This window comes from Diabrotica undecimpunctata, chromosome 9 (assembly GCF_040954645.1).
Source record: "Diabrotica undecimpunctata isolate CICGRU chromosome 9, icDiaUnde3, whole genome shotgun sequence".
NCBI classification, from domain to species: Eukaryota; Metazoa; Arthropoda; class Insecta; order Coleoptera; family Chrysomelidae; genus Diabrotica; species Diabrotica undecimpunctata.
In genome coordinates this window covers 57,987,735-57,999,309 of record NC_092811.1, presented here as the reverse complement: position 1 = coordinate 57,999,309, position 11,575 = coordinate 57,987,735, and the positions used below count along the sequence as shown (strand labels likewise).

The following is an 11,575-nucleotide window of genomic DNA, read 5'->3' as shown; positions in this document are numbered from 1 at the left end:
GAAAATATAAGGAATATGCTTTTCTTCTTTTCGCATGAAATATTACAAATTTATTTAAAATACCCTTTATTTAATATATACTTTATTTATTCATCATTATTTAAAAAAAATATACTAGTCAGCACAGCGGTTGATTTCTATGAAAATGCGCTGAACAGTGATAATGATTGCATATACCTAAGTTAATATTTTTGTCTTTTGGTTGGTGTTATATTGGAAATTTTTTTTATGGAGAGTTTTTTAAAATGGTAATTATAAAATATTTTGTTATTAACACAAGTAATTTTTTTATTATTTGCTGAGCATTTAGAATTTCGACTAAGCAATTTTATAAACTATTTGGAAAATAGCATTTAAAACAAGATTCTGTTTTTTTTATTTTTCTCAAAAAATAAAGCAAAACTAGTGTAAAACATATATATTGACATATATGTGGGTTTTATCGGAATAACGATTTTTTGTATAGCCTTTAATTCTTCTAGGGAAACTAAATCGTTTATTTGCTCCTTTTAAATGACTTTCTTCATCGCTTCTTGTTTTGCTAACCGCATCAATCAAAGCCCTTTTCTCGTCATCGCATTCAATCACCAGGTTATCATCATCACCTAAATCAAAGTAATAATATATCAGATAAGTAATTTATTTCGTCTATAAATAAGTTCTACACAGCCTGAAAAAAAGCAAAGTTAAATAAAAGTTATATATCGAAGTGTCTACTATTACTGCCACCCATTATATTTATCAATATATGTTGATCTAACATAATAACCAAAGGAAAAGATCTAAAAGTTTTTCATATAGACCAAGCCACCCAATAAGCTAGGAAAATTACCTATATTAAAGGGTACATACTTATTGTATTGGAAACTTCAAATGACAGCAGTGCCTATACCTAATTAAAAAAAAAATAATTTTAGAAGAACGCATTTTTTAGACTTAAACAACAGTGTGGTTATGTCATTATACTTATAAAAATTTGTGAATTTCCAAAAAATGTTTCAATAAAATTAATCTGTAATTTTAGCTTTTTAGAAACCATTGCATAACCATGTATATTATTTATAAAGATACATTATTTTCATATACTAAGGTATAAAAAACTTTACCTGCTAATAAATTTGTATTTGGAATGGTATTCTCTTTAGTCAAATCCATTTGGGTATACTTGCAAACTAAATGAATATGTTTACACATGTTCCATTTTATACATGAATCCAAGCATGTACAAGTATAGCAGTGTATACAAACTTCGCAATCTTCACACACTAGTTTACAAGGACAACTTTCTTTTACCTTCTCAATGGTATACATTTCATTGCTTGAAGTAGAGGGCACTAACCAACCATTATCGGATTTAACTACTTTATCCAGATCGAGAGACTGACTTGTGGCGTGCCTTTGTCTTAATTCATTAATTTTGGTAGAGACTTTACCTTTGTGAATCACAATAAGTCTCTCAAATAATTTGTCTTTAACAAGTTTCATAATAGCACCTATTGCCTTATCTAATCTCTTGACGAATTTTCCATGTAAATAAATATGTTTTATTGTTCTGTGCATCCTTTCAATGTGCATATTGGTATTTAGGCCACAATGCAACCTAAAACAATATGCCCAGTGCTCAGCTTTACATGCATAATATTGCTCGAAAAAAATTGCAAATTCCAGGGTATCTGAATCTTCCTTCAAATATTCCAGAAAATTTAATAATTTATTAAAAGCAGATGAATCAGTTTCTTGCAATAATGTCCTGAGCATATGATACACCTGAATCTAAAAAATGTACAATTGATTTAAAAATATAACATTTATATTATAGTTCTTATAATGTACTATCAAATAAAATTACTTTAATATATTAAAAGCTTCAACATTATATATGTAACAAATATTTACTTACTTTTTTTTCCTTATTGAGCACTTTTTCTAAATTTTTTCTCCATGCTTTATCAACATGCCAGGTGCAATACAATCTAAAAATATGTAAATTTATAACTTATTAAACAGTTACATTTTTTTAATGTTACCTAAATTCAGCAGGCTGCATAACCTGCACCCACGATTTATAATAAAAATCTGCCATATCGGACATAAATACTTTCGGTTTAATAGCCTTGCCAACTCTTTCTTTAATGCATTAAAAAAATATTCATACCAATGGAATCACTGCGATTTGTTATCAAAAAAGCTGTTGGGTAGCCCTCTCGCAAATCATCCAGTATTAGGATGGTATGTAGTTCAAACCCATAGGCATTTAAACCATGGGTCCCATCAATACAAATGCAATCCTCCCCAAATCGTAGCAATAGGTCTTTCTGTCCATCTTTTTGAATAAACTTTCAGACTTGCAGAGTATAATTAAATAAGTGTAATTAATTATTTGAGAAAGTAAAACACCGCTCCATGTGCAGAACAGAATGACAACTTCTTTATTACTTCTGTCATGGTAGCCAACCTGATTTACAATATGTTTGGGGATCAGGATAGGCAACATTTCAATACATCTGTCATTATAATCAAGAAAAAATCTTCATATTTTAGTTCAGGATTTTCTTTGCGTATAGTTTCTTGTGGTTTATATAAAAGCACACATTCTGAACTTTTCATTTCACTAACCCATGCATCAACACTTACTGCATCATTTTCATGGCGTACTGACGAATTGCATAAATTGAAACACTTCTCAATATTATACAGATCTTTTTTTGTTAATAGATGCAGTCGTTCCAAATGAGAGTTAGACACAGAATCTCTTATTTCATCAAAAATAATTTGAAACGGAATTTTTGCAGCTATCTTTGATGCCACATTTTGTTTTGGTGCTTGGTTTAGAAATAGATGGCCTAAATCTTGCTCTTGTTTGTACCCCACATGAGTTGGACAAAAGTTGACAATATATTTTTTATTGTCTATGAATTTAACATTAATTATTGCAGAACAATAACCATTAATTTTATTTGAGCCTTGAGTTTTAAGTTTTCTGATATTCTGCCCCTTCTTTTTATATATACCTAACAAAATTAAAATAAATGTCAAATAACCAGAATAATTTTTTTAAATTAAAAATTAAAAACAAAAAAAAATGGAACTCACCTGACCTATGACAATTATAGTTTGTTGTGGTACAGTTACTGATTTTCTTTGAACCATACATTTTTACAAATGATGAGAATGTTTCTTCTTCTACCTTGCATTTCCAAGATTCAAAATCTTCAAAAGTATCGAATACTAGGTAATTATTTTCAATGTTAATGAAATGGTCACTCCTGTAGTTAGAAATTAAATTTTCTCGACCAGAATTAGTATTTTCACACAATGCACACTTTAATTTTGTTAAGGCATTACTATTTTTGAGTTTTTTTATGAGAAACCAATTTTTTTAAATTATGAAAACTTTCAGAGCAGCAGGAACATACATAAGTTTTCTTGTTAACAGGTGCTATTTCGTCTAATTTATCTGAAAAAGAAAAACATGTATATAATTATTGTGTTTGGCTATGATTGACTTAGTGTATTGGTATTGGTTATACGTTATACCTACCTGAATGCTGCCTTTTCACATGAAGTCTAAGATTGCTCAGATTTGCAAATTTTTTATTACATTCTAAGCAAGGCACAGCAGATTTGCTTTGTTTAATGTCCTTTGACACTAGTATATGTAGCATATCTAAAAAAATTATTGTATAAGGATAATGCATTAAATTAGAGGATAAATTAGGGAATAAAATTATATATTACCTCGATGTTTTCTTTTTACATGTGCCGTTAAGTTTGAAGATTTCGAAAAGTGTATGTTACACTTAGTACAACGATTCATTTTCTACTTACACAAAAAAAACACAAGAGTTTAAATTATAAATACAAAACTAAATTTATAATATTTCACAACGGTCAAAAACCACACTTAAAAGTATTCACACCACAGAATATAAGTTATACGCAAATATTCAAACAGAATCAACAACCAAACATCCGACACAGTGTCTCAAGTACGATTGCGCGAAGCCGTGGATTTTATAAGACACGCTCGGTCTGTAGATCCTTGTGTCCGATGGAGTTGCTGGAGCGTACACGTCTGAAATCTACGGTGGTCGGCGGCAAACTATGTGGGTAGACATTGTTTTTTTAATTTATTTTATTTTTACATGTGACCAGGCATCTGGAATCTAATCCTGGTCGTTTTTTCCTGAAGGGACAATAATTGAATATTCTAGTTCTCTGACTTCGGCCTGCACCCAAAACGTGAGCTGCAACTACTCATCCTCAGGTGCGAACAGCAGTCACAGTTCTGTAGTTCCTAAATCTATATATTTCCTAAATCTACTTACATTACTAATAATTGATCGAGTCAACGCCTGTCGGAAAACAGGAGTACAGATGTCGAGATCACCTCTCTGCAGTTCTGGTGAGCCACAGACCCTTATTCCAAAACTATCAGAGAAGATCTCCCACATCCGTCAACTCTCTGTATTGTTTAGTCGAGGTTTTTCCAATGTTACTTGGTATCTTTATCCTATATTGGTATCATATATATTGTATAGTAAGTGGTGCTAAAGGTCCCAGTCATTCTGTCCAGAAAACCTCTTTGCGCCCTGTCCACTTTTTCTCTGTTTTTCACGTTTGATAGTCTGTGCGCCCATGCAATGGCACCGTATCCCACTATTGATGAAAATATTGCGTTAAGATACACTCTAACTTGCTGATATGGTAATCTGTAGTCCCTTTGGGCTAGACTTGCCATGCTATGCATCAGTCTTGTCGCTTTGTCACATGCGCTAGTAATATGCTTACTAAATAATCTGCATTCGTCGGTTACGATTCCTAGATATTTAGTATTGTTTGTTCTTTTGATAGGCCTTCCATCAATCCTTATTAAGGGATCTCTTTCCAGCCTACCTTTTACAAGACTATATACAGTTTTCGCCTGTGAGATCGAGAGCTTAACTCTCGATGTCTACTGCGATATGACTGTTAGTGTATTGTTCACTCGTTGTTCGAGTTCTCTTCTGCTATTAGCGTCTATGATCAGCAGCAAGTCATCTGCATACGCAGTGCATCCCAACACCTCTGGTGTCACAGTCATCTCAGCAAGCAGTTTGTTCATCATGAGATCCCAAAAAATGGGACCGCATACGGAACCTTGAGGGCATCCTTTCGATATATGCCGTGTCTTTTTGGCATGTGGGCAGCTCAAGCTTGCATACCTGTCTTGACAATAGTTTCTGAAGCTTTCGTACAAGTCCCCAGGGCACTGCACCTCTCGAAGTCTTTCGAAAAATGCAGGCCACCAGAGATTGTCAAAAGCCCCAGAAATGTCTTTGAAAACCATCATAACATATTTGCAATCACTACTGTCAATTGTTTCATAAACCCTGCTAACAGCGTCCTCAGTCGATTTTCAGTTCCTGTACCCATATTGATCCGGGTGCATTCCGATGACATTCCTGACTTCACTCAGTCTCTTGCAAAGCAATTTTTCATACAGTTTACCCATTGTATTTAGCAAACATATGGGTCTGTATGATTTAGACTGTCTTGTATGATTTAGACTGTCTTAGATCTTTGTCTTCTCCTTTACTAATTATAACCACATCGGCTTGTTTAAAGGCATTGGGGAACTTCCTTTGCTTTATACATTGATTGTATAATGCAGTCAAAAATGGGATTATCTGTTCTTTTAATACTTGAAGATATTCAGTATGTATGTTGTCAGGCCCTGGTGCCTTTCCTCTTTTCATTTTCATGTACATAAAATTTGGTCAGGTCGAAATAAACGAAACCATCTTTTAAAATTTGTTTTATTATTTCTGTTGGTCCCTCTACGATTACATTTTCCACCCATGGGTTTCTGCATGGTTTTGCGTGGATTATTTTAAGATTATCCAGTTTTTCTCCAAATTTCTCCTCTAGGGAGTCATTTTCGGCCCTTATTGCTCTTGAGAAGTGTTCCCTGTTTTGACGTTTGTCCATGACGGTTATCATAATTAGTGGGTCCTTAGTCTTTGTTACGTCTCTTGTTTCTATGTTTTCACATTGTTGTGTCCTTCGTTTTAGTTCTCTATGTTTGTTTTGGTCCTCAGTTGTGATAATTATTGTATTGTCGTCTTTTGTTCTTTTATGTTCATGTTCTCTAGGTCCTTTGGTTTTATGCTATGTCTGAGTTCGTCCATTAGTTTTCCTTTGTCTCCGTGTTTTAGTTTGATCATGGTGTCGTAGCGTCTCTTGGCTTTAGGTGTTGTCCATGGTTCTTTCCCTTGTGGTTTTTCGACCGTGGTTTTTGTTATTGTGGCGTATGTTTTTGTTTGAGGTGTTACTATTGATGTTGTGGTGTTTTCGTGTGTTTGTGGTGCCTGTATGGATGTTGATGGTATTTGTGCCGGTGTTGGCGGTGTTTGTTGTGTGGCCTGTGTAGGTTGTGTCTCCGGTGTGTGTTCGTGTGTTTGTTTGGGTGTAGGTGTGTGTGTTTTTGTGTTTTGTGTGTTTGTTATGAGCTGTTTTAGGTCGTGTATTTCTTTTATTAATAACTTGTTTGTGTGCGTGTCTTGTGTTTCGAATTCTGTCGTATTTTTGTTGTTCATCATAATTATTAATTTGTCTTGGAGGTCCGTAATCTTGTTATCCTGTAAGTAGAGGTGTGTGATCAATTGGTCGTATATGTGTATGATTGCATTTGTGTTTTCTATTACCGTGTTACGATCTTTTGTATTAAACGATATTTTGCCCCTGCCTTCGGAGGTTGTACGTGATACGGAAGCTATTGTAAGGTCTCTTAATTGCTGGATTTTTCCAGCGTTTTCCATTATAATCTCTCGTGTGGGTTTGTTTAGGTTTATTTGCTGGTCTATTATTTGTGATCTTGTTTTTGTTTCTTGGTCCATGTTTTGTACTGATTTTATTTCTTGTTCTAGCTCCATATTTATTTGACAGGAGGAGGGTGGGCCTACGCTCAGGCTCCTTCCTCTTGTTGGGGTCCGTTGTAGCCCCACGGACGCCCGAGGAATTTCCTCTTCCATGTTACGCGGTTTTTGTGTATTTATGTCTGTGTTTATTGTTCAGTGTTCATCAATAATATAATGTAAAAATTCACTAATATTTACCTAAGTTTATCAAATAACTATTTCACTGTATTTATTAATTATTAAATTTAGTTGCACTTACAGCCGGTTTCCGAAAGGCTGATCATTATCAAAATTAGGCAATCTACTGTTAACAGTTGATTAAATGCATTTTGAGTTACAGAAACATCGATCAAACTTCAATCGCAAAACACACATTAACTAATCTAACAAGCAAATAATCGATGATTAACAGCCTGTCAGAAGTATTTTGGGTTTCCGAAACGCTAATTATCGTTTTATCTATGTCAAACTTCTGTCACACTAGCTTGTCAGGTAATCTGAGATTTTTGGACGATTAATCTTATAATCTTTGGTTATGTACCAGTGGTTGTAAGTAAATAAAATAAAATCTTTGGTTACGTTGTAAGATACATAAACCTAAGGTGTTTTATAAAAAGCTGTTGTTTAGAAAGAACCCAAAAATATTGTTACAAAGGTAAACAATTTACTAATATTTAATATTAAAAGGATTTCAGAAATAATTGAAACTATTTTTTGTAGAACATGTGAAATATCAGTGATAGACTGATATTTCCGATATTTCTTTGTCCAGTGAGGAGGAAAATGAGGTCCCCAGAATTAACCGCAGGACTAGAATGGATCCTATGACCCACTATAATGACAATGAATTTAAAAATCGGTACAGAGTATCCAAGGAAGTTATAATTAATATTAAGGAGTTACTTGGAAATATTGAACCAGCAACCCACCGCAACAACTCAATTAGTGCCATTGAACAGATCCTACTAACAATCAGCTTTTATGCTACTGGAGCATTTCAAATAACTGTAGCTGATAATGTGAGGGTGCACAAATCAACAGCCAGTCGCATTATCAAGAAAATATCCCTTGCTATAGCCAGGTTAAGACCAGATTTTATACAGATGCCAGCAACAGCAGAGGAGCTCCTCAATATTAAATCAAGTTTTTATGCAATTGCGAATTTTCCTAATGTGATTGATACTGTTGATTGTACTCATATTAAAATACAGTCAGTTGGTGGTCCAAGAGCAGAACTGTTTAGGAATAGAAAGGGTTTTTTTTTCACTAAACACTCAGGCGATATGTGATGCACAGCTAAGAATTAGGGACATAATTTGTAGATGGCCTGGTTCTGTGCATGATACAACCATTTTCAATGACACCTTCGTGCTGACTTTGAAAGTGGAGTGTACGGCAATGATTTTCTTTTAGGGGACAGTGGATATCCCTGTCGAAGTTATCTCTTGACTCCATTTTTGCAACCTAACAACAATAGTGAAGAAGCATATAATAGAGCCCAAATCGCGACAAGAAACCCTATAGAAAGGTGTTTTGGAGTGTTAAAGCGGCGTTTTCCTTGTTTGTCAATGGGGTTGCGAGTTCAATTAGATACCGCTATGAATATTGTTATTGCCTGTGCCGTATTACACAATATAGCCCTCAACCACAATGATAATGTTGATGATATGATTGATATTGCAGCCTTGATTGCTGATGATGTGCAGGGGGTTGCTGGAATAAATGAAAATACAGCTGCACGCTCCTCTTTATTGCAGACCCATTTTAATAGGTATGTATTTGAAATTAAAAATTAACAATTTATGTCAGTTTCAAAAATTATTTTTCATTATTCCTATTAAAAAAACTTAAATTCTACTTAATTTATTTTATTTTTTATATTTAAAAGCGCTTATCTCTTTTAAGCAATTTACTAGTTTTGTTGTCACTAATAACTGTTTATTTTTTTTTCAATTTAAGTACTTACCTAATATCTTCTTTCTTTTTTAGATGAGGCCCAACACACATCAGTTAATTATAAATAAATGTAATTTTTTGTAAATACACTGAACATTTTTCATTTATGTTTCCCTTATAAAAGTTTTATTGTTAATGTTTTTATTATGTAACCTAAGTTTGTGTAAGTAAATCAGTTTATTGTTTTCAGTTCCAATGTTTATAATTTATTTATATATATTATTTAATAAAAATTTTACTTAAAATCCCCCTTTATTTAAAACCATTTTTTCATCTTAATGTTTTTTTATGGAATCAATAGATTCCGAGAAAAAGAAATTAAATACAATATGCTATGTGATAACTTGTTTTAATTTTTTTCTCAGAATATAAAATTTCCTTTATAGACCAGAGAAATTAGCAAATAAAAAGCCTTTTTCATGACACTCTTTGATACAGGTATCTTTGATAAATTGTTTAATCTTTTCCATATTTTGTTTACTACATATTGTTATCACCAAATTTCTCAAAAGCAGTTGTTAGTTACCTGTATCAACGAATGTCACGGAAAAAAAAGTTCTCTGGTCTATTGTATTTTATGAAGGTTTCACTTATCTACTTGTAAAGGTCATGATGTACAACAGTTTTTGATTTGTGCTAAATTAATTTACAAAAATAAACATTTATCCTCTTACATCAATTAACAATGGTATAAACATATAGGTATCTAAAATTAAACACATTATTTTTAATTATTCTTGTTTTTTTATTAAATTTTCAAATTCTGTTTTTTTTTTATTTTTATCTCTAAATCCACTAGAGTCTGTTTTTTGATTTCTGTTTTGTATGCTGCCAGTTTGGTTCTTTTTTCAATAATTGCACCTTCCAGTTTTTTTTTATAATAAATCCTTTTCAATGCATCAGTTTTCAAAACTTTCTTTTGCATTACTTTGTTCCTCATTTTGACAGCTGTTCCTGGATCTTTTTTAGGCAGCACACCTGATGTACCAGGTAGTGATACTGATACATTTGGTTCAGTATCAGTACATTGCTCTACTGGAGAAATGGGTATCATACCTGATACATCAGTATCCAGCTCCATTTGAACCTCTGGTATAACTGTAAAAATAAGTTACATGTTTTAAATGCACAATAGCATATTTTATATTTTTAAACCCATATAGGGTAAAATAGTTATAGGGTATACCAAGTGGTTACAAATATATTTATAAATGCATGTAGCAAGTTATTTATGGATTTAATTTGTAGGCCAGAGTGTACTTTACTCAATATAATTTGTTTGCAAACATCCATAACCAAATAATTTAAAAAAAACGTAGATGCCTGCAAACACCAAAAATGGTGTGCGGATTAAAACAAAAATGGCCGCCAATCGCAAATAGTGACCAATACAAATTTTAAAAAAATATTTTTGGCTTACCACACCTAAGGGTATTTACTCATTAAATATCAAAATTTTCTGAGATGGTCAAGCAACAAATTAATTTTTTTCTGGAGCACTGAGTATGGATTGACTCTATAACCCAATAAAAAATAAAACACATCCATGATCAATTAGTTTATTTTATTTAACTCTCTCTTTATCAGGAGTCTATAGAAAAATTCAAATTCTAGATAATTCTTTTATTTTTCTTACATTTCTAATGTCACTACCTTTCAGATAGCTACTAACTCTAAATAATTCTACATTATACATAATATTAGTATCTGACAAATGCTAATTAATTTTGATCCCCACAGACCACATCTGATAAAGTGTTTCATAACTTAACAGAGAGTTAATTAAAAATACCAAATAAATGCAAAACTCACCCGATGCATGGTAGGAAGATGCACTATCACAACTGTTGGGCAATGGTTGTATTTGATTGCCCATCAAAGCCAACATTTGTGCTCCTACCTCAGTTAATAAGGGTTTAAAGGTTCCACCACCCGTTGCAAGTATGGCTTTCTAAAAACATTTTTATTGTTAGTTCATTGTTTTGTAAAAAATATTTTTGAGTACAGTAGTGATTACCTTATCTGCTGCTTCGTCTTTTTTAAGTTGATCCAGTGCCTTTTTTTCCAAGTACTTTTGCATCTGAAATGTTAAAATCATTAAACTCATAATTACTGTAAATATAATTAAATAAATAGAAAACTTTATACACTTATATACATTTTCTTGTGCCACATTTTGTCGACTGGGTCGTTTTAAATTTAAATACGCTGTATTTAATTGTTTTGCAGACCTTGGGGTTTCAGCACTGGCATTAAATTCTAAGGCTACTTTTTCCCAGGTTGCAGTTTTTTTCCGAAACAGACAAAGCGTTGGTACATTTATTTTCTACTACGTGTTTATATCTGAAAAGAGAAAATTAAAGTTAGTTTAATACCAATGAATATTAAATACTCTCAAATTGGAATAAGTAGTTATAATATAGTGAAATACTTCTCAATAATTGTTAATAACAAACATTTTTCCCGTTCGGTATAATTTTTACGAGGACTCGTTTTTTGGCTCATTTTAAGAATTAAAGATGATAAAATTTCAAATTGGCAAACATTAACGAACGACACAAAATTAATAGTTAGGTTATATTTGTTTGTTGATTTTCAGAATGCAGATTACACATAAACAGGAATGATGGTAAAGTGAAACAGCAACATTACTTTCTTAATTTAGAGCAAGATAAAGAACAATTCGTACAGAAATAATAAACGATTATAATCGATTCTAC

General features: G+C 32.4%; 2 protein-coding genes across 2 annotated transcripts; both read right to left on the bottom strand.

The window, feature by feature from the left end:
* Positions 1-402: 402 nt before the first annotated feature.
* On the bottom strand, positions 403-3,150 carry LOC140450868 (uncharacterized). The gene is given in 7 exon segments (XM_072544549.1): positions 403-605; positions 1,107-1,286; positions 1,386-1,773; positions 1,901-1,973; positions 2,028-2,132; positions 2,134-2,336; positions 3,094-3,150. Coding segments are annotated over 7 exon segments (1,209 nt in total).
* Positions 3,151-9,550: 6,400 nt separating this feature from the next.
* Positions 9,551-11,143, bottom strand: LOC140449584 (uncharacterized). Its single transcript, XM_072542801.1, has 4 exons — positions 11,014-11,143; positions 10,873-10,935; positions 10,668-10,806; positions 9,551-9,953 (listed from the first exon to the last, which is right to left on the bottom strand). Exons 2-4 carry the CDS (start codon positions 10,933-10,935, stop codon positions 9,604-9,606), a joined length of 552 nt encoding a protein of 183 aa, XP_072398902.1. The 5' UTR covers positions 11,014-11,143; the 3' UTR covers positions 9,551-9,603.
* Between the last annotated feature and the right edge of the window lie 432 nt (positions 11,144-11,575).

Coding starts and splice junctions, on each gene's coding strand:
- LOC140449584 (XM_072542801.1), bottom strand. CDS start 10,935: ATGCAAAAGTACTTGGAAAAAAAGGCACTGGATCAACTTAAAAAAGAC. Junction 10,807..10,872: donor AAGACGAAGCAGCAGATAAG/GTAATCACTACT, acceptor AAATGTTTTTAG/AAAGCCATACTTGCAACGGG. Junction 9,954..10,667: donor ATCTTCCTACCATGCATCGG/GTGAGTTTTGCA, acceptor TTATTTTTACAG/TTATACCAGAGGTTCAAATG.